At 46.2% G+C, this 24075-nt stretch overlaps 1 protein-coding gene across 1 annotated transcript in view; it reads right to left on the bottom strand.

Annotated features, from left to right (window-relative positions):
• Nucleotides 1-24075, bottom strand: part of LOC146812342 (adenosine deaminase-like) — a 195416-nt gene that overhangs the window by 49390 nt on the left and 121951 nt on the right. The window contains exon 7 of the mRNA XM_085619335.1: nucleotides 2813-2884. Coding sequence (XP_085475461.1) covers nucleotides 2813-2884 — 72 coding nt within the window. The remainder of the gene's footprint in view (nucleotides 1-2812; nucleotides 2885-24075) is intronic.

Below are 24075 nucleotides of genomic sequence, written 5' to 3'. Positions count from 1 at the left end.
AATATTGGCATATAACTTATAAACATGTCTGTATCATATATGAGGCCAACTTCCATCATATGTTCAACCGAGAACAGTTGTTATTGAGCATCTGGTGTTGTCAAAACCATTGCCAACATATGAGTAAAGTCTTAATCCGCACATATATATTTTATGAATGGTGTTCGACGCTCACCAGTCTGAATCCAATCCAACTAAATGAGCACGTCACCTACAAATATGTCAAAGACACACAACTTTCCTAAAAATGCGACATGCAGTGTGGCTCATGCTTCACTCCCTGAGGCTATCAAGAGACTTGGCAGTGGTATTCAGTACATCCCTCAGTGATATATGGAACCTGAAATACAAACATTAGCAGCACTGTCGATGTTCATTCATGCCACACCTAAGCTATCTGAAGTCAAGGTGCGCCATTTTTTGGGAACTACAGGGGTATATTTACAAGGAGATAGCTCCACCAGAACATCACTTTTAGCGACGTCCTGGTGGCGATATGCCCTTCTCCACATTTCCAAAGCAGCACTAAGACACTTTGCGTGGCTGAATGCCGCCTTGTAAATTCGGCCCCTTTCCATGCATCACTTAGCATGGAAGGGGCGTGCAATGGGTGTTGCTCTAGGCATTTCACCACAACACCCATTGCTTTTGACGCTGCCCCAGATTTACAAGGATCTGTAAATCTGAGCAGCGCCAACAACTAACACCATGCAGAAACAGGCGAAACTAGAAAAAACACTTTTATTTCTCCTCGTATTTACACACATAGAAAGAGCAAAAAGCCTTTGATGATTGTTTATGTGTAAGAAGGTGTCCTTTCCTGCACATAAATAATCATGAAATAATGACAATTTGCTACTCTATGTGTGCTGCATTCTTCAGCACACTTGAAAGTAACAAATCGCCATTATGGATTGTTTATGTGCAGGAAGGGACACCTTCCTGCACATAAACAATCATTCCATGCAAAGCAGACAACCTTACACTATGGTGCAAGGGGCTTCTTTGTTGGCGCTAGTCAGCTAATTTTAGCACCAGGGCTACAGAAGACACAGGGATGCGCAATTTTGTTGTAAATACGGTGCATCCCTGCATTTTGGAAATGTCAGAGCGCGGCGCGGCCAAATTTGGCGCAGCACCGCGCTCCGACATTTCATTGTGATGAAGGATTGCAAGTCGCCAGCACTCAGTCCAGCACCCAGCTGAAAGTCAAGTACTGGCCAAACTCTTCCAGGCTTATGAATATGCATAAATCGGTTGCAGTGTGAGGCTGGATGGCCTCCTCTACTGCTGAAAGGGTTTAGGATGTAGCGGATATCTCACTATGGGAAGATCAGTGTATCCATTGCAGTTGAAGGGACTATACGTTAACGGGACAGATGCAGGGTCTAGTTTGTAAAAAACATAAGTGCATGGGCCCGGTGTTTTTAAAACATAAGGGCATGGGCCAAGTGTTTATAAAAACTAAGTGCATGGCCCCTGTGTTTTTAACACCTAAGTGCATAGGCCCTGTGTTTAAAAAAAAAATAGGTGCATGAGCCCTGTGTTTTTCAAAATATAAGTGCATGGGCCCTGTGTTTTTAAAACATAAGTGCATGAGCCATGTGTTTTTCAAAACATAAGTGCATGGGCCCTGGGTTTTAAAAAATAAGTGCATGAGCCATGTGTTTTTCAAAACATAAGTGCATGGGCCCTGTGTTTTTAAAACATAAGTGCATGAGCCATGTGTTTTTAAAACATAAGTGCATGAGCCATGTGTTTTAAAAAACATAAGTGCATGGCCCCTGTTTTTAAAACATAAGTGCATGAGCCATGTGTTTTTAAAATATAAGTGCATGAGCCATGTGTTTTTCAAAACATAAGTGCATGGCCCCTGTGTTTAAAACATAAGTGCATGAGCCATGTGTTTTTAAAATATAAGTGCATGAGCCATGTGTTTTTTAAACATAAGTGCATGAGCCATGTGTTTTAAAAAACATAAGTGCATGGCCCCTGTTTTTAAAACATAAGTGCATGAGCCATGTGTTTTTTAAAACATAAGTGCGTGAACCATGTGTTTTTCAAAACCTAAGTGCATGGGCCCTGAGTTTTTAAAACATAAGTGCATTAGCCATGTGTTCTTCAAAACATAAGTGCATGGGCCCTAGGTTTAAAAAAAAATAAGTGCATGAGCCATGTGTTTTAAAAAAAAAATAAGTGTATGGGCCTTGTGTTTTAAAAAAAAAATAAGTGTATGGGCCTGTGTTTCTAAAACATAAGTGCATGAGCCATGTGTTTTTCAAAACATAAGTGCATGGGCCCTGGGTTTTAAAAAATAAGTGCAAGAGACCTGTGTTTTTCAAAACATAAGTGTATGGGCCCTGTGCTTTTAGAACATAAGTGCATGAGCCTGTGTTTTTCAAAACATAAGAGTATGGGCCCTGTGTTTTTAAAACATAAGTGCATGAGTCAATGACGGTTGTGTGTCAAATTCTCGAATACATAAATACCGACCATACACAGCGCAGTGTAGGGTTACTATTCCAACTCCCCTTGAATTATACAAAAACAAGTCTTTGTGCATTGTTATAAACATTCATTGCAATGCAGGCACATTTTGCTGCAGCGGTTTGCACTGGTGCAGATTGTATTTGCATTTGGTTCAAGGGTACTTGCCCTGTTAAAAGTAAATGAACGTGACAACTGTTGGGATGAGGTAAAGCTTCTTAAGGCCCATTTTTTGTGGCATTTGGTTGTTATTATTTCACGATATATGCATTGATCTAAACAGATAAAGTCGTTATGCTTTTCTCCTCTGCAGCCTTATTCTTACCTCCTTGACCACGGATGGGGGCCCGGCTTCTCCGGCGTGAACTGTTCTATGGATGCCACAACGTACAGCTTCCTGCAAACACATGAGAAAGGCATCTGAGAACCAGAGTTAAAGTTACTTTAGATACTCTTAGGATTGACTTACTTCAGATGTATACACGACTGAACATAGAGTTAGTGACAATGTGGTGGTAAACGACGGAGAAGGTCAGGATCAGTTTCTCCAGCACCCTGATTATGTTTTGCCTAGATACAGAGAAAGGACTAACACAATAGGACTGTCACAAGAGAAGGCCCCGCGCATTTTGAGGGCTTGGTCTCTTTTTATTTAAATTTTTTTAAACATCAAAACAGAAGTCCGGGTGTTACTTTTGTATGCATCTAACTACGGTATTTTCTTTCTTCGGATTGGTCTTTTTATATTTCTTTCTCCTTTTTTAACATTTATTTCACGCGCAGCTACTCCAAGGAATGTCCCAGCACGTGCCTAAGATGTGGACTGACCAGTGCTTAATTTGTAAAATATGAAGTGCAGGTGCTCAAATCTTTGTCGGAGGCCACACCTACGTGTCTATGGCCCCACCCACTTCCTCCATTGGCCCCACCCACTTCCTCCATTGGCTCCACCCACTTCCTCTATTAGCTCCACCCACATCCTCAACCGGCACTGCGAAAAGACAGATGAATTTCAGCAAGTGAGCCTTCCTCATAGTAAGGTTTTGATAGGAGTTTCCCCTGCCCTGTGAAAATGTTGCATACAAAACGTACATGGTGATCCACTCACTTCTTCGCTTTAACTCGTGTTGCTCTCTTGCTTCGGACCACCCCTCCTCTCCGCATATGCTTATTAGATTCTTTATCAACTTCTTGGTGACGTAACTCAGTGGCCTCAATCTTCAATCTTTCACCTTGTCTGAATGTCCGTGTGACGCCAGAATTGCCTTCCGAAAAACATTTTCTTTGTGAATTATTTAATAATATTGAATGTAACTGACTGATGTTTCACCTTTAGATATCCCCTGAAGAAGGGCGAACACTGCGCCCGAAATGCATTGGGAAGATCAAGCTATATTACATGTGTTATAGGACTTTGTAAACATGAACTTTCTTCTTTTTTTGATCTTGGCAGAAGTGTGAATAAATAACACTTTAACAAGAAGAAGTTATGATTTGTTTCTCACATTTATAAACGGCTATTGATGGTTTGATGATGAATACAATTAACTGTCTTGTTAAATAGATAAAAGTTGCTCAATTTGCTCCTTACTCATCTTTGAGTTTCAAGAGTAGTGCAGTCCCTGTCTAGTGCATTTTGCTCTAGTCTCTTACGCTATTTTGAATTCAGGTGGCGGGTGGAACCACCTCAGGGTCAGCACACCAAGCCTAATATAAGTTTTTGAAAAACGTTATAAATCTGGTATTATTTTTTAAAACTTGAGTGCACGCCAGCTGTTTGTCTCCCTCCCGCATACAAAACGTAAGCAGTATAGTAAAAAGACCACATCCCTGGACCCAGAGCCGCAGTACACATTTTGTTTTCCAATCCACACTTTGCAGTACCTCCAGGATTGGTGCACTAGTTGCAAGCCCAGGGAAAACAAAGACAAGAAAACAAAAATAGCGCTTTACTGGCAAACTCTGTAAAAGTGGTGCTAATGGGTTTGGGTGTGAATAAAATCCGGCCAGTTTGCTACCACCCTGTCATACTTTAGTTAGTTTTCATATTTGTAACCGGTTTTATTCCAGATGCTGCACTTTGGAATTAAAAAACGACATTTCCAGCAAAAATGTTTTTTTTTTTGGCTCCATTTCACAGGGGAGCAAAGAAAAGAAAGGAGAGGAAACAGAGTGAGAACCTCGTCTTGAAATCACAGTTTTCAGTAAGAGAAGAACTGCTAGACAGAAAGAGAGGGAAAAGGGAAAATGGGGGGGGGGGCAGCTGAAACGGCGGAGCAGAAGTGGACATTGTATGTTTCTTCCCTGGGCAAGAAAAGACAGAGTCCAGTTACCTCTCTGCCGCCCGTCCTCCAACGAACGCCAGGAACGCTGAGGCTGAGCTTTCTTTATAGGCAATGGTGATTTCTTGCGTCCTGGGGCGCATTTTCAAAATAAAAAAGTAGGGTAATGGAATCTTTAGAATTAACAAAGTAGGAGCGCGCCGTGCCCTGCTGATCCCATCCACTTCGACCACTGGTCTTGAACATAACACGCAAGCCAGCCATAGCCAAGTAAACACTAGAGTAAAGCTGAAATAAAGCTGAAATATTGAACAGATCGATTACTGCACCAATAAGAACACCTCAGTTGATTGAAACTTTGCATTAACAAAAATAAGAGGTTATATAAATAACGGTGACCTGAAAGAAGACATTTACAACTTGGTGCGGATTGGCACGGAAATGGCTTTCAAAATTACCATATTGACGGATGTCACTGTCACATTACTTTGATACCATTTTGATTTTTGTATTGTGCGATGTTATACATGATTGTCAGTTCAGTCGCTTCTGAAGTCTCTAGTCTGGCCCTAGTGCTTGGCAAGGAATCACCGATAACCAGCTCAGCATTTAGAGTTTGCATTTCTCTTTTCAATGTCCTTTTAACGATTCCCATGAGAAAGCCGTTTAGCTGCTGATCGAAATTTGTGTCAGTCACGTGCGCTTGTTCTAAGCAGTGTGGGTAAACATTTGGTAGGGGTTAGTGTTGTAATAAATTCCACAAAGTTTAGTTAGTCAGGAGATGGAAGTTTATTCATGCGGATCCTTCAGCCTCTCGTAGTGAGATGCCAACATTCCAACAGGAGCTTCAGCCCCAACATTCTAAGGCTGGGCAGTACCAATATGCGGAGGAAAGGAGGGGGGGGGGGGGGGGGGAAGAGAGGGAAGGGAACAAGAGCAGATTATAACACATCTCCCTGCGGAGCAGAGAAAAATATACACAGCAATTAAACTCCTGGGAAAAAAATTACCTAACTCTAAAAGCAAAGAGGAGAGTAATCAACATTACAAATGTTCCAAGAGACATGAACACATGGAATAAACGTTTTCCACAATATAAGGCGATAGAGAAGTACATAAAATGCAATCCCCCCACACTACCCTACGAAAGAGAGCCTCTCTAACACCAGCGGGTAGGGAGAATGAGACAAGATGGAAAGATTAAGATCCCATTCTGTAGTCGGATTGCCAACTTGGGGGTTTACGTACTCTAGTCACCTTGAGTTCACTACTACTGGGCGTTTCAAGACTTAGATCCATCTCATAAGTGGGTTTGGAACCAGTAGTGCTTGGACAACTAGCTATGTTGTCCATACTCCACATGCCGCAGTCTTCCAGCACAACTGAATTGTTGTTAACCCGAGTTATCCTCAGAGGTTTGGAAAATGAGGAGATCTTGGATTTGGACAGGGACGGCCTCTTAACAACCACCCACTGGCCTTCTCTCCACCTTTTGTTCTATGCTCCCCAACGACTGTCGTACCTGAGCTTGTACTCTTGTTGATGTTTCTGAGTTTTCTCCCGCCCAACGTCTCTATCCACCCACACCGGGGATCCACCATTTAGCCAGTTAGGAGTAAGTTTGGAACCCGGGTTCCTGCCTTTGAGAGAAACAAAAGGTGACACACCCGTGACAGCATTGGGCGATGTATGATATGACCACAGCATTTTCCTTATGGCGTCTTCCACTGGAACCTGGGAGTTCAATGCGAGCTGGATGGTGTCCTTTATCATCCTGTTCGCCCTTTCCACCAGACCATTGGCTTTGGGACAATACAGTGGGGATTTGAGATGTGTGATGGACAGCGTGGACATAAACTGCTTCATTTCCTCTGAAGCGAATTGAACACCATTGTCCGTTATTATGACCCCTGGAATACCTTCCTTAGAAAAGGTGTCTCTCAAGAAGTCTAATAGCGATGCGGTGGTGATGGAAGATACCATTCTTGTTACAATCCAATGGGAGTGGTAGTCTATAAGAACAAACATGAATCTATTAGATTGGTTTAGTAGGTTTAAGGGACCAATTATGTCCAATCCCAGCTTCTCCCAAGGTACGGTGGGGACCTCCACCGGGAATAGTGGAGACTTACGGACAACTTTGGTTTTGTCGCAGGAACCGCAGGCTGCACAATTCTTTACTTGTTCCTCCACTCGCGAATCCATCCCGGGGAACCAATAGTGTTGCCTGATTTTGCTTTTCGTCATGCTCCTCCCCGGGTGGCCCTCATGGGCAATCTGTATTATTCTTTCGTACATGTTTTCCGGAGGAATGATCTTGCTTCCTCTACAAATATGGTTCTCAACGATGGATAATTCATCTTGCATCGGCCAAAAATGCCGAACAGACTCCGGCACCTCCTGCTTGTTAACAGGCCAACCACTGTGAATCATATTCCTTAATGTGGCTAAGTCACTATCATCACTCATGGATTTCTCCCACTCCTCCCGATTGATGGCCGGGATTTCCACCAAAAGAATAGTCTCCTCCGGAGGGTTTTGCATCGGGTTCCCATTGGTGATTGGTAGTCTGGAGAGACAGTCCGCTACCCTATTCTCACTTCCTGGGACGTATATCATGGTGTAGTTGAACCCTTGCAGACTCAGCACCCATTTAGATATTCGTGGGGTGGTATTTTCCAGGCGCTTAGTGGTGAATAACGGTATTAAGGGTTTGTGGTCCGTTCTCAGCACAAACGGGATGCCCCACAAGAAATATTTAAAGTGGTTTATGGCCCAGTAGCACGCCAATGCTTCTTTCTCTATCGTCGAGTAGTTCAGCTCGGCATCTCTCAAAGTTCTGGAAGCGAAAGCAATCACTGTCTCTTGACCTTTCGTCCTCTGCGTGAGTGAAGCACCCAATCCCTTAGCGCTAGCGTCTGTGGTGAGGGTGGTTTTAGCATTAGGATCGAAAGCACTCAAGATAGGTGCATCAACGATGGCCTCCTTGATGAGTTGGAAGGCTGATTGGTGATCTTGCTTCCAAACAAATTCAGACCCCTTCTTCAGCAACTCTCTGAGGGGACACACCTGATCCGCAAAGTTTTTGACGAACTTTGACATGTATTCCGCCAGCCCCAGGAACGATTTGAGTTCATCCTTGTTGGTGGGTGCCGGGGCTAATTTAACAGAGTCCACCAGACTGGATCTGGGTTTGATTCCCTCACTTGAGATGGTGTGACCAAGATAGACTACAGATTCCACCCCGATTCTGCATTTGTCTTTCTGAGTGGTGAAACCTGCCTTACTAAGTCTGGTCAACACTGCTTCCAGAGTCTTATTGTGTTCTTCATCTGATGAGCCGTGAATCAGGATGTCGTCCTGGAAACAGAGAACTTTTCCCAGACCTTGCAGAATATGCTGCATGACGCGTTGAAACACTGCCGCAGCAGAAGCCAGGCCAAATGGTAATCTGGAAAACTGATAAGCTCCATGCGGGGTTATAAAAGAAGTGAGGGGCTTGGAATCCGGGTGGAGAGCGACTTGGTGGTAAGCCGAGGATAGGTCTAGGACAGTAAAGACTTTAGCTCCATGGATGGCAGACAGCATTTCATTAATGTTGGGGAGGGGGTGTCGGTCCACCCAAATGTTAGAGTTCAAATCCCTAAGGTCAACACATAGACGGATCCCCTTGTTTCCACCTTTGGCTGCTACGACGATGGGCGCCAACCGTTCAGAGCTCTCAATCCTCTCTATGATCTTGCACTCTTCCAATCTGTCCAGCTCCTTCTTAAGCGGTTCTCTGGTCAACAGCGGGATAGACCTTGGTTTGTGGATGATAGGTCTGGCATCGGCTTTAAGTTTGATTTTGTGGAGGAAGCCTTTTAGGAGTCCGAGTTTGTCTGTGAACACCTCTGGGAAACGATTGCAGATTTCCATCCCAATGTTGGTCCTGTCGATAAGGTACACAGGTTCCGACGCGTTGGGGTCTAGTCTGATTCCTAACTCCTTTTGGTGTTTCCACCCTAGTAGGTTGGAACCATTCTTTGTGATGTAGACTTTTCCCACGGTCGATCTATCCTTAAAATTAATGTTCATGAGTAACATTCCTACTAGTGGTATTGGATCTTGATTATAACCCCCTGGTTTGACATCTGGAGGTAAGAGACTACACTCCCTTGTCCCCGAATTAGCCTGAAATGTAGCTTCATTCACAAGTGTATATGGGGAACAGGAATCTGCGTAGACCTCATACTTTACATTGTCCAGAAATATTTCACACTTGGGGTAAGGAGTGCTGTTGCATTCCGAAAAATTAGATACTTGAAAAACAATATCCTCGCTAGGTAGTTGTGGATCCAGATCACTGCCTATCATGTGGGTGACACTGTTCATTGCATTGTGGCATACTTTAGAGAAATGGCCTCTTTTCTTACACTTGCTGCAAACAACGCCCCTTGCAGGACAGTTTACGCTGTTGGCCAGATGATTAGGATTTCCGCACCTATAACATTTTGGCTTGTTCCCTGATGCTGTAGGTGCTTCGGGACTGGAAGGTAAAGGTTTGTGGACTTTACTGGAGATCTTGTGTACACTGTTCTCCGCTACTTGTTTTACTTCCCCCGCTTCCTTCATTTCATTCATGCAGTACGCTGTATGCTCTATGCTTTTAGCAATATCAATAGCATGTTTTAAATCAGGGGCTTCTGCAAGAAGTCTTTCTTGTATCTTCTTGTTAGAGGTACATCTAACTAGCTGATCTCTGATTAGTGACTCAGTTAATATACCAAACTCACACGTAGAGGCTAAACCTCTCAGAACAGCAATATAATTTATCACTTTTTCATTTTTTCCTTGAATGCGCAAAAAAAATTTGTGGCGTTCTAACACAATATTAATTTTGTCACCAAATTGAGCTTCCAGTTTCAATAATGTTAACTGATACACATCATACTGGACATCACCCTCACCCCCAGCCCCCTCATTAGCATTTTCAACATTATAATCTGGCAGGTCATCAAAAATATCCCTCCCTTGCTTTCCTAGATTATGCAGTAGAACATGTTGTTTACGCACCGCCGAAAATCTGTCCCCACCAATGGCGATAAGGTAAGATTCAAACAGGTTTACCCATTTTTTCCATGGGATCACCGGATCTCCACTCTCATCCAGGAATGGGGGGGGTTGAGACATAGCGAATGCAGACATGGTGGAGAGTAGTAGAAGAAGAAAATGCAGAAATAAAGGAAGAAAATGGCAAAAGAAGGAAATAGGGGTGGGTTAAGGTGAGGATAAATAATTATAGCGTGAGGAAAGGCTAACTATGAAAAATTCAAAGAAGGTTGAAGTAGAAGTAGAAATGACAAGAAACCACCAGTACACCAACCCACAGTATAATGGAAACAGTCTAACGTGGGAAGTACTAAATAAAGACACTACATTTCCATGAGCTGAGCCTGTCAGCGAAAATTTCGAAGCAGGCTGGATGAGGGAAGAAAAGTGCAATTTTATATTTCACCAGCAGGAGGAGCAGATGTAAGAGAAAACAGAGAGCAGTGTCTCACTGCGGAGCGTCCTCTGTGGAAATCAGTCTGAGAAGAGGCGGAAACACCAGGAACAGGATGTTTGTGAGGAGAAAACGACGTCGCCTCAGCGTTGAAACTCCCACACAGAGCAGCACAATCGTCCCCGACCATCCGGTACACAGCCTCCCTATACAGCGCACACTCCTTAGCGACGGTACTCAGCAGCCAGCATGCGATCTCACTGGGGGAAAAACAGGCGTCTCCCTGTCAGCCAGGACGGACAGCAAGTCCGGGGAGCAGCGCCGGGCAGCAAACGGCAGGGACTCACCGGAGGGATGATCAGTCTCATAAGAAGAACGTGAAGAGACACTCACGCAGGCAGCGAACTCCGGGGAAGGCGTGAAGGAGCCCAGCAGCCGGAGACTCTCATCGACGGAGTCCGACGAGAAAGCTCCCCTTTTCACCAACAATGCGAACGATGGCAAGAAGGGAAACAACACTGCCAGAGAAGTCCAACGAAAGGCGGTAGGGCACTGGGGGAAGGATCCAGACCGTCCCCAGCACGGTAAGACAACTCGTCGCCAAATAAAATGTTGTAATAAATTCCACAAAGTTTAGTTAGTCAGGAGATGGAAGTTTATTCATGCGGATCCTTCGGCCTCTCGTAGTGAGATGCCAACATTCCAACAGGAGCTTCAGCCCCAACATTCTAAGGCTGGGCAGTACCAATATGCGGAGGAAAGGAGGGGGGGGGGAAAGAGAGGGAAGGGAACAAGAGCAGATTATAACAGTTAGCATTATATGGTTACTACTGTGGAGAGGTGGGGTGGGGGGAATTTTGCTTTGCACAACAATGTACTATTCATACCCAACAGGCTGTGCACTCTGCACTCAGATGTCGACAACAACTAAAACATACCAACAAATATAATACAAGAACAATGAGACCTGAACCCCCGGGAATCACTTTAAAAAGTAATATTATATATTGCATCACTATCCATTGCGACAACGCCACACCACACCCGAGAAAGAAAGTGAAACCATTACCATAGGCATCGGGATCCGCTGCGCGCACCAGCCGCCATCTTTGGACAACAAGTCAGCAAGCGGCTGGGTGGGTAGGCTAGGGCAGCAGGGCCTAGTAGTTTTACTTAAACCCGCAGCCTGCGCAGCGCAGGTCAGTACAGTACTGCGGCGCCAGCACGACTATATGGTATACCGCTATGGCCGGTGAGCCTTTAGTGAATCTGAATTTCAGGCAGCATTTGCATCCTATTTTTATTCCTAATAAATAATCAGTATTATAGAGCTGCCCCTCTCCCCCCGCCCCACGCTGGTGATCTTACAATGCAACCGGAATCCAGACCCTCACTCACACACTACCCAAAATAAAAATACAGCGTTTTTACACGGTATTCAGTACTGACGCCTGACGGTATTGGAATGGCAATTAACTTCAATCTTATTCTTACCATTACTCGTGGTACGGTCCGGCTCAGTGAATAACTTTTTACAAGATTAGGCGGCCCGGTGCACTGCTGCTGCTGTTTGCTCTACCCAGTAGTAGTACCCAACAATGCTACCAGAACCACCAGCAGTAATGTCCTGGTTTAGGTTAGCACTGCAGTGATACTGGCTGCGGTGGTTATGCAGGGGCGTGGCGCGCGCGAGCGAGTGGTCATGTGACTAAAATCTGCGCACGCTGCCGCGCGTACAGCGGCCCCTAGCCCCCCCGATCAGAACAGTTAGAAGTTAGAGAACCAAAATCCAGCCCGCCCCTGGTGCCCCAATAAATTAGTGTGTGTGCCAGACACACAGTACTACTGCCGCCAGTGTGTTTCCTCCTGGTCCCGACTCCCGCGCCCGCTCACCTTCAAAGCACAGCGCACGCACAGTCAACTGTGCAGTGCACGCGTCACGCACGGCCCACTCACTGTGTGAATGTAAGTGACCAAGAAGGGTTGCGGCCGCGGCTGGGCCTCAAGGTCGCCGGGATTGACAGCTGCCATGAAATATATCTATTTCTGCTGCTACCGTCCCTTTATGGTGAAAGCAATTTGCAGTGTTTTGTTTTAGTACCTAAGAACATAAAACAGGGGCTCCTCAACCAGCAGGAACCGCCGTCTATGGACAGGAAGGCTGTGCAGACCAGAGCACTACTTCCGGCCTAGTGGTACTTCCTACACCGTGCAAATCACAAGATGTGGTTATGATTTACAGAAATATTATCACATCTTTTTTAATTCCACTGGCGCTTTGGCTTTTATGATCGATTTAATTTCTTTTGAGCAAGCAGGTCAGAGTCAGACACTTTAGACAGACATGGGTTAAAATAAATTAAGCAAAGTCCATTACCTTCCGGCAGCCTCCGAGCATTGCACTGCACACAGTGCCCCACCCGACTCCAGTAGTGTTAGACCTGGCATCTTTGGCGTGGTTACCCCTGACTTTTTGCCTCTACCTCCTGTATTTTTGATGATATGCTGGATTTCGTTTTTGCTGGTTTAGATGCTTTGGGCACTTTGCCACTGCTGATCAGTGTCAAAGTGCAAGTGCTGCCTTGGTAAATTGTTATATTGGTTGGTTATCCATGATTGGTATATTTGTTTCACCTGTTAGCCCCTAGTAAAGTGCACTGCGTGTGCCAGGGCTGGTGATTCAAATGCTACTAGTGGGCTGCAGCGCTGATTGTGCCACCCACCGGAGTAGCGCTAAAATGATGTCTTAGGCCTGCTTGCAGTGCCTATGTGCAGTCCAGGACTGCCATGTCGACCTGGCCAGTGCACCCACTGACCAGGCCTTATCCTTCCCTTTCTGTACATGTAAGGTATCCCTATGGTGGCCCTAGGTACCCCCCTGGGCTGGGTGCAGTGTATCTGAAAGGTAGGGCATGTACTGAGGTGTGTAACATGCCCTGGTAGTGAATTACAGCCATTTTCGTTTTTCACTGCTGAGAGGCTATCTTGCCCATAGGATAGAATGGGGAAGGCTGTTTACATGCCTATCTTCCCATAAGGGCAAGATAGAAAATCCAAGTTTGGTATCTCTGTGTTCAGAATTTAATTATACATCTTTTTAGCAAGATGGTTTTTAAATTCACTGTGTGAGAATAGCACTTTTTAGAAAGTAGCTATTCTCCTGTTTAACCTTCCTGTGTGCCTGTGTGCTGGTTGGCTGAAGGGTGTCATGTGATGGGCCAGGTGGCTCCAGGAGCCTGGATGAGTCAGCAGCAGGGTGAAGAGGGAGATCTGCTTTAGATGGGTGGGAGGAGTAGTCCCTGGGTTTGAATAGGGCTGTCCCTGCCAAACACAAAGCTGGCTCCACCCCCTGCTGGCCAGGCTGAGGACTCTGCCTCTGCTGGCACAAAGAAGGCTCCACCTCCTGCTGAGCGTCTAACGACCCTGCCCCTCACTCTGAAAGGAACCAGGTGCTCCAGAGCAGAGCACACCCAGGAACCGGTTTGAGCAGGGGAATCCCCCCACTGGAACAAAGAGAGACAAAGGCTTGGAGGGGTATAAGAAGAGGACCCCAGACACCTAAACTTTAGATCACTTTGGAACTAGGAAGGAACCTCTGCCAAGGAGAAAGCTGGAAGAAACTGAAGAGGAGAAGACTGCCTGCTTGCTGTTTTGCTTTGCTGCCAAGGAGAGGGGAAGGACTTTGCTGTGTCCCCTTCTTTTGATTCTGATCTCCAAGGGCCTGAGAAGAGCTGGCTCCCTGTTAAGAAGTCCCAGGAACAAAAGGACTTCACCACCAGCTCCCCTGGAACTCTGCTGAGAGAGTTCTGACCTGCCTTGGAGTGCTTGCCCAGTCTTGGGGCCTCAGGAGGTCGTTTTGCTGTGTTTGGGAGCTGGGAAGCAGAAGCGTGAACAAGAGTGACTGGTACCCAACGCATCATCCGATTGCGTGTCGCAAGACGAGAGTGCGAGGAAAATTTCATCGCGGCACCATCGCAACACGCAGGGTCCCCGCATCGCCGGGTGCGTCGAGCATCGTCCCGGTGCGAGAAGATTCCTGACGCTGCGAGGGTCGTCGCAGAACCAGTTTGCGGGCCGCACCACTGCCGGTGCGTGAAAAGTCTCCAGTCGCTGCGTGCGTCGACGCAGAGTCCCGTTCCGTGGCGCATCGAGAGTTGCGGCGCCAGAAGGCAACGCTGCGCCACGCATCGCACCACATCGAAGAGTGTCGCATCGAACCTGTGCGTGAAGCTTCCCCCCAAGAAACCTACGCAACGAAAGCCAAAGGTATCGCATCCTCCCCCTACAGATCGGAGCCGGCACATCCACCTCTGCTGCGTGAAGCAGGGCTGCTGCAAAGCCTCCCCAGGATCTCAGGAGTATCGCATCGCCTTTGCCATCTTCCTTGTTATAGCTTTTGGGAACCTTATCGCAACTACAGGTACTGTTGGGCACGAGAGTGTCGCATTTTGTGCATTGAGAGTCGCATTGTGCAGGACACTGATTTTGACATCCTGGAGTACTTTCTGCAAACTCTTGAACTATTTTTAAAGTAACCTTTTTAATTGTATGTTGGTTTGTCTGTAGTATTTGGTCTTGTGAAGTTTTTAGTAAAGATACCTTATTTTTCTAAAACTGGTGTGGAGTAAATCTGTGGTGTTTTCACTGTGTTACTGTGAGTGTTGGTACAAATACTTTACACATTGCCTTTGATAGCCTAGACTGCTCAGGCCAAGCTACCTAGAGGGTGAGCAGGGGTTATCTTAACAGTGTATCCCCCTTTCCCTGACTAGAAGCAAGGGTCCCTACTTGGACAGTGGTACCTACCCTGCCAACTAGAGACCCCCAGATCTAACAGGTGGCATGACTGCTGGGGCCTTATTGCTGGGGCCTCTGAGACTCTGACTCAGTTCTGGTGACCGTCAACACGCGCCAGTAAAAGTAGCATTTTCTTTTATTACTCACTGCGTGGTGGCACTGCCAGGACTGCAGGCTTGCTGCTGCTTCACATCTTGCTAACTGGTGCTGCCCTGATGGTGACTCGTGCGCAAGTGCGTGTGTGTTGGGGATGGGCGTGGTCCACCGTCCCTGGAATCATAGAAGGTTACGCACGGCACGCTGCCGCAGCCCTCTCCCCCCCATAGTAGAATCATTTACATCCTAATGTTCGGCCCGCCCACCAGCAACACGGAGACCAAATAGAATCGCGGTGGCAGAGATTGATTTATTATCGGGCTTACGGGCTCGCTCTCTGAACACTGCACAAAACACTCTTCTTCACTGACTGACTCGCTCCGGAGACTCTGTCAGAGTGTGAAATGAACACTGCAGTAAGGCAAATTTAATTTACTGTTTGACACGTATAGATTGCAGTGCAGTCGTGCAGTTGTAAATTGTAGACCCGGCCCTGAGAAAAAGGTGCCGGTGCTAAGCACCGGAAAGCTCCGGCCCAAATTAAGCACTGGGACTGACAGCTTATGCTGAGAAGTATCTGAAGAGAAATGTCTTCAGTCTTCTGAGCAGGGCTTTAAGTGGGCCGGGTCTCACCGGTGCCGAGCACCGGCAGTTTTTTAAAGGGAGCCTTGAAACGGGTCTCTATCGGGCTCTGTTCCATGCCCTGGCACAGGTGGTCCGTTTTTTTCTGGACTGCAGTGACAGCAGACACATCGATGTGCACGTGCTCACACTGCTCACTTCTCACTAGTTGAGAAATTACGGCATGACGTCATGCCAGGTGAGCGTTGTAGGGGAAGGGAAATCCTTTAAAGAGAGTCATTTTCTCTCTGGATTTCCCTTCTCTTTTTGAAACTCAGGAGCAGCAACATTGCCATGGTGTCACCAGGGCTTTAAGTGGAAGCTTTTTCAATATTATATACAATCCATCTTATTCAACTAACAACTATTGACAAAGCCAATAGTCCTGACTTCTTGTTGGTATGATGCTTCTTGTTGTATCATATATCTGGATGCAACGACAGAAACAGCAAAATACAAGTTGGGTGGCACAGATTTTTAGCTGACATGTTTTTAAGCCACGCCCATAATTATATTGGCCACACCCCTTTGAGAGACCCCCCAGTTTTTTCACCCCACTTAAAGCCCTGCTTCTGAGGTGTTCCTTCCTTCAGACACCAAAGAAAGGCCCTGCAAAAATGTTAGCCCCTCACCCAGCAGCTTCCTGACATGCCTGCCCTGAACACAACCATGGCAGGTCGAGTAAGGGTAATATTAGTTCTCATTCCCAAAAATGATGCAAATATGAAAAAATACTTATTTTTAAGACTAAGATAAGATATATTTGAAGATCTTAGCCTCCTATAAATCCAAGAGTACGGGTACTGTTACTCCAGACCTGGGGCGGATTTCTCTTCCAACCCTGCTTTTCAAACTCACCAGAGGCCCCGCACGCTTAGGGGAGTAGGGGCCTGTGCACCTAGCAGTCATGTAGCTCCCCATGGGGCCATTTCTGTGCTCTTCCTGTAAATGTGTGGAGCAGGCAGGCAGAGCAGAGCCGGCCTGACCATCTAGCGTTGTACAGCAGTGCTGTGGGAACGCACCACCACTGTAACAGGTAATGCACTAACATTAAGACAATGAAGACACATGGCTCACACAGTACCGTGCTGCACCTCAGAGCCTAGACTCATGCAGAACATTTTGACCTTTACAAAAGACCAGTAGAAGCCGTTGTCAGAGGAGAATGGCGGGGGAGAGGAGATGACAATGAAAAAGCGGGGAGGGGGAAGAACTGACCTGCAGCCCACCTCATCACCTGACTTCTGCTCCTCTCGTGTCTCCACTGCAGGCACAGGCTCCCAGACTCCACTGTGGGCAATCCTGTGCTTGCTGTCTCCAACTAGGCAACGCAGCTCGGCTTCTGTGCGCATGTCAGTTCGGCCGGAAAACCGACATGCACACTGAAAGCAGTGCGTATCACTCCCCGTTGGTGCCCGTCATCCCCCAGGCCCCGACCCAAGACTCATCAGGAAACACAATAAAACAATAATAAAGCCTGGTTTATTATTGTTTTCTTTCTTTTGTTTACGCTGCTGGCAGGGTGGACAACACTCCTCCACCGCCGCAAAAGATCTTCTCACAGCTCTAAGAGTGGAATCACGAGTTTCTGACTCTGAACTCTATCAGATTGGATGGCGTTGCTCCACATTATACAAGTGCATATATAAGTTCTCATTGCTTGCTAGCTTTCTTAGGTAGTGGAAGAGCTAATTCTTGTAAGATATCATATTCCAATTTGGATCCATGAAACACTGTACAAAACAACAACCTTTTGCACACTAGGGTACTCCAGGGACCCGGAACCTTCAAAATCCTCTACGTTTATTACAAATGACCTCCTTGTGGCACTACTGTAACAACCGCAAGTCTGTAAAATAACTAACTCAGACTACAGCATATCGGCTTTATTATCAATATTTGACTACTGAGATACAGCAATATCACAGCCAACATATCGAGGCCCAACATATGGTAGAGGAAAATATAAATCAGTAAGTATAAGTTAACTATACCTGATTTCCACATCTGTGTACCTTCATGATATATAGATTTCTCCAAGGTATGAAGATGTTGGGTTAGCTATAGCAATATTCTGTTGATTCAATAATCTGTACCTCCAGGCTGCATATAGCGTCCCTCGCAGTTTATCCAATGCTCCTGAGTTTCCCTCTACAGTAGCCCTAACGGCTAGACCAGTCGACTTCGAAGCTAGGGATCCGGGTTCGAGTCTCGGCAGGGACGCTCAGCATCCTATGATTCTGGGCAAATCACATTATCTCCCCATACCTAACAACATGAATGTGTCCATCTGTAACACAACTGGTGCTCATGTAAAGCGCTCCGATACATTCAAGTCGAGTTCGCGCTAGATAAAACTCAACAAAAAAAGGTCTACTCCAGCCTGGATTTCTTTCAATGCATTCACAAGCTCATGACTCAGTGATGACAGACTAGTGTTCACACAAAGTCCTCTAGGGCAACCAACACTGCCCCGCTCGCCTAATGGCACTGTCCACAACACACTTACTGGCCATGCTCATGCAGGTTGCACATTAGGACTATGCGATCCACCCATAACCCTCTCAGCAATGCCATGCTTAAGGATTTGGTTGCGAGGAATCTACACAGTTTTATTTTTAGAGGCTCCTCTCTACTAGATTAAACCTACAATAAGTATAGTGAATGATTTAACTGCCATGGGGCAATAAAAGTTAGAAAATGTATTAATACTTGTGTAGTCTTCTTCAAAAGCTGTACTCACCTCTTGCAGACAACAGGTGCCACAAGAAGTCCAAAACAGCACCAAAGGGCAAACGTCATTGGTGAATGCTGTGCTATACAAAAACTGCATAACAGAACACAGCACAACATGTATTTAATTCTTGTATTCATATGGTGCCAGTGTGTGCCAACCAGTCATGCCAGAGCCCTAAGGTCACTGATCCAACTGCACTTGATTCTGAATCATCTGGGACTTTTAAATGTCATAAATACAAAAGGAATCACTAAGTTTCTGTATGTGAATGCGACACTTACCTCCTTGCGTGGTTTGAATGTTGTTAGCAAAAATATGGTTTGGAAGAAATATTGTATCATAGTATCACTCACAAAAATATCCTCCCATTGGGTGTAGATGTTCAACTGCAGTGGGGCGATAATATTACAAATGATATTTAGAACCAAATAATTCTGTGAGACATTATGGTTACGATATTCTGGTATCATACCCTGACACTACTGTGATAATAGTCTTAATGCTCACATCATGCACAGAAATCCCATTATCGACACACCCGAAGAGCCCCAGCAGCTCACCTCAACCCTATTCTGCTCCTACACTACTATCTCACTACTGAGTCATCCACAGAGTTCTCACGGTGGTACTACATTTTCACTTCCACTATTCATTAAGAAATTTCCCAGGCTCTTGTGTCTTTGGAAACAGCAGTTATCCCTCTTCTGAGCTGTGTAGGTTGGCGTTTACCAACCCACGCATTTTCCACCAGAATCCAAACCCCATTGTATTCTTACAGTTTGCAGAGGAAGTCTAAACCATATATGTTGGGCATGTCCCAGTTGGAGACAAACCCTCATTTGTGCTGTGATTGGAAGATACATTTGGCCTGAAGCTAGCGCCGCCTACCCTGGAACTGGGGGGGCTTGTTCAAATCCTGCCCTAATCTCATCAATCTCCGATTCTGGACAAATCACTTAGGGCCTAATTACAATGAGGCTGCAATATGCTGGTGGTGCCACAGTGGCACTGCCAAGCATCTTACGCGTTTCCTCACTGCCCTCCTTTTCATGCCGCCATGAAAAGGGTGGCAGTGACCCATGACGACCTCTGGTAACTCTCTTTCAAGCGCTTAGAGACCTACCGGTGATTAGCGCTATATAAAAATCAGTTAACATTAACATCAACAGTGAGAAACCTCAGTGCATGGTGGTGCATGCAGGGGGGTAAATGTTGGGCCCCCCTATACTTTGCACCCTCTGTTTCCTTCCATGCAGGAGCGGGCTACAGTGGTCTCACGGCTGTGCATGTCTAAGACACCCCTACGTGCCTTAGATACGCACCGCCATGGGACCTTCGCAGCAGGACCGCCCGACCTGGATTTCTCTTGGAATCCGGTGGGTGGTTTGACTACGGGTTTGACGGTCTTGCAGTGGGGCGCTGGTGTGGCGGCCTGCTGCAAGACCGCCAAACTCATAATCAGGCCCTTCATCTCCCTGGGCCTAAAAAAACACAAGAAACATGTAACATATTCTGATGGTTATGTAAACCCCCTTGGTGCCCACTTGCTGGATTCGCATATATAATACTGCAAAAAAAGTTTCCTGCAGCCACATGGTATGCTCACCTCGTAGCACGCATCTCAGATGGCAGCCATGAGGACAGCAGGTGTCCTGCCAACTGTTGTACTTCAATGACAACAAAACCCAGTGCTAAGGAGGAATTGACTGAAAGGCAACCTATCGGTTTTCGGGGAAAGAAAAGCCTGATTAGCCCTGAAATGCCTATTTGTAACATTTTCATACCGTTATTTAATTGCTGTGTGATGGAGGGCTGCCACCAGAACCTTCTATTCCATGCACAGCATTCTGAATCCCAACAAGTTAGAATCAGCATCCATCAGAGGCCAATAATGGAGGGGAACACAAAATGGCTGCTGTTTCAAAATAATGTAAGAACGGTAAAAAATACCTAGCGCACCCATGTGGCCTTAAGTTTTTTCTTACACCTTTAGCCAACATCACTTTGCATGGTTTGAATGCTGGAAATTCTGTGTTTGAAGATGTAATGTAGAAAGTAAAACTACAAGTCCCAGAATACTGTCCGAGCTAGAAGTCTCATACATGATAAGGGGCCACTTGGCAGTTACATGAAACAAGGTACTTTGCAATAGTTTATAGCATAAAATAGATTGTCACTAGCAGTGCTTAATTTGGGCCGGAGCTTTTCGGTGCTTAGCACCGGCACCTTTTTCTCAGGGCCGGGTCTACAATTTACAACTGCACGACTGCACTGCAATCTATACGTGTCAAACAGTAAATTAAATTTGCCTTACTGCAGTGTTCATTTCACACTCTGACAGAGTCTCCGGAGCGAGTCCGTCGGTGAAGAAGAGTGTTTTGTGCAGTGTTCAGAGAGCGAGCCCGTAAGCCCGATAATAAATCAATTTCTGCCACCGCGAATCTATTTGGTCTCAGTGTTGCTGGTGGGCGGGCCGAACATTAGGATGTTTTTGATTCTACTATGGGGGTAGAGGGCTGCGGCAGCGTGCCGTGCGTAACCTTCTATGATTCCAGGGACGGTGGATCACGCCCATCCCCAACACACACGCACTTGCGCACGAGTCACCATCAGGGCAGCACCAGTTAGCAAGATGTGAAACAGCAACAGGCCTGTAGTCCTGGCAGTGCCACCACGCAGTGAGTAATAAAAGAAAATGCTACTTTTACTGGCGCGTGTTAACGGTCACCAGAACTGAGTCAGAGTCTCAGAGGCCCCAGCAATAAGGCCCCAGCAGTCATGCCACCGGAGTCGGGTGGGGCACTGTGTGCAGTGCAATGCTCCGAGGCTGCCGGAAGGTCATGGCCTTTGCTTAATTTATTTTAACCCATGTCTGTCTAAAGTGTCTGACTCTGACCTGCTTGCTCAAAAGAAATTAAATCGATCATAAAAGCCAAAGCACCAGTGGAATTAAAAAAGATGTGATAATATTTCTGTAAATCATAACCACATCATGTGATTTGCACGTTGTAGGAAGTACCACTAGGCCGGAAGTAGTGCTCTGGTCTGCACAGCCTTCCTGTCCATAGACGGCGGTTTCTGCTGGTTGAGGAGCCCCTGTTTTATGCTCTTAGGTACTAAAACAAAACACTGCAAATTGCTTTCACCATAAAGGGACGGTAGCAGCAGAAATAGATATATTTCATGGCAGCTGTCAATCCCGGCGACCTTGAGGCCCAGCCGCGGCCGCAACCCTTATGGGTCACTTACATTCACACAGTGAGTGGGCCGTGCGTGACGCGTGCACTGCACAGTTGACTGTGCGTGCGCTGTGCTTTGAAGGTGAGCGGGCGCGGGAGTCGGGACCAGGAGGAAACACACTGGCGGCAGTAGTACTGTGTGTCTGGCACACACACTAATTTATTGGGGCACCAGGGGCGGGCTGGATTTTGGTTCTCTAATTTCTAACTGTTCTGATAGGGGGGGGGGGCTAGGGGCCGCTGTACGCGCCGCAGCGTGTGCAGATTTTAGTCCCATGACCACTCGCTCGCGCGCGCCACGCCCCTGCATAACCACCGCAGCCAGTATCACTGCAGTGCTAACCTAAACCAGGACATTACTGCTGGTGGTTCTGGTAGCATTGTTGGGTACTACTACTGGGTAGAGCAAACAGCAGCAGCAGTGCACCGGGCCGCCTAATCTTGTAAAAAGTTATTCACTGAGCCGGACCGTACCACGAGTAACGGTAAGAATAAGATTGAAGTTAATTGCCATTCCAATACCGTCAGGCGTCAGTACTGAATACCGTGTAAAAACGCTGTATTTTTATTTTGGGTAGTGTGTGAGTGAGGGTCTGGATTCCGGTTGCATTGCAAGATCACCAGCGTGGGGCGGGAGGAGAGGGGCAGCTCTATAATACTGATTATTTATTAGGAATAAAAATAGGATGCAAATGCTGCCTGAAATTCAGATTCACTAAAGGCTCACCGGCCATTGCGGTATACCATATAGTCGTGCTGGCGCCGCAGTACTGTACTGAACTGCGCTGCGCAGGCTGCGGGTTTAAGTAAAACTACTAGGCCCTGCTGCCCTAGCCTACCCACCCAGCCGCTTGCTGACTTGTTGTCCAAAGATGGCGGCTGGTGCGCGCAGCGGATCCCGGTGCCTATGGTAATGGTTTCACTTTCTTTCTCGGGTGTGGTGTGGCGTTGTCGCAATGGATAGTGATGCAATATATAATATTACTTTTTAAAGTGATTCCCGGGGGTTCAGGTCTCATTGTTCTTGTATTATATTTGTTGGTATGTTTTAGTTGTTGTCGACATCTGAGTGCAGAGTGCACAGCCTGTTGGGTATGAATAGTACATTGTTGTGCAAAGCAAAATGTCCCCCCACCCCACCTCCCCACAGTAGTAACCATATAATGCTAACCCCTACCAAATGTTTACCCACACTGCTTAGAACAAGCACACGTGACCGACACAAATTTCGATCAGCAGCTGAACGGCTTTCTCATGGGAATCGTTAAAAGGACATTGAAAAGAGAAATGCAAACTCTAAATGCTGAGCTGGTTATCGGTGATTCCTTGCCAAGCACTAGGGCCAGACTAGAGACTTCAGAAGTGACTGAACTGACAATCATGTATAACATCGCACAATACAAAAATCAAAATGGTATCAAAGTAATGTGACAGTGACATCAGTCAATATGGTAATTTTGAAAGCCATTTCCGTGCCAATCCGCACCAAGTTGTAAATGTCTTCTTTCAGGTCACCGTTATTTATCTAACCTCTTATTTTTGTTAATGCAAAGTTTCAATCAACTGAGGTGTTCTTATTGGTGCAGTAATCGATCTGTTCAATATTTCAGCTTTATTTCAGCTTTACTCTAGTGTTTACTTGGCTATGGCTGGCTTGCGTGTTATGTTCAAGACCAGTGGTCGAAGGGGCGGGATCAGCAGGGCACGGCGCGCTCCTACTTTGTTAATTCTAAAGATTCTGTTACCCTACTTTTTTATTTTGAAAATGCGTCCCAGGACACAAGAAATCACCATTGCCTATAAAGAAAGCTCAGCCTCAGCGTTCCTGGCGTTCGTTGGAGGACGGGCGGCAGAGAGGTAACAGGACTCTGTCTTTTCTTGCCCAGAGAAGAAACATACAATGTCCACTTCTGCTCTGCCGTTTCAGCTGCCCCCCCTTTTCCCTCTCTTTCTGTCTAGCAGTTCTTCTCTTCCTCTTCTCTGTTCCCTCTCCTTTCTTTTATTTGCTCCCCTGTGAAATGGAGCCAAAAAAAAAAAACATTTTTGCTGGAAATGTCGTTTTTTAATTCCAAAGTGCAGCATCTGGAATAAAACAGGTTACAAATATAAAAACGAACTAAAGTATGACAGGGTGGTAGCAAACTGGCCGGATTGATTTTATTCACACCCAAACCCATTAGCACCACTTTTACAGAGTTTGCCAGTAAAGCGCTATTTTTGTTTTCTTGTCTTTGTTTTCCCTGGGCTTGCAACTAGTGCACCAATCCTGGAGGTACTGCAAAGTGTGGATTGGAAAACAAAATGTGTACTGCGGCTCTGGGTCCAGGGATG

The sequence above is a fragment of the Triturus cristatus genome, chromosome 7 (assembly GCF_964204655.1).
Source record: "Triturus cristatus chromosome 7, aTriCri1.1, whole genome shotgun sequence".
In the NCBI taxonomy this organism is placed as follows: Eukaryota; Metazoa; Chordata; class Amphibia; order Caudata; family Salamandridae; genus Triturus; species Triturus cristatus.
The sequence above is the reverse complement of the archived record's forward strand: the minus strand, read 5'-3'. Positions and strand labels throughout refer to the sequence as shown.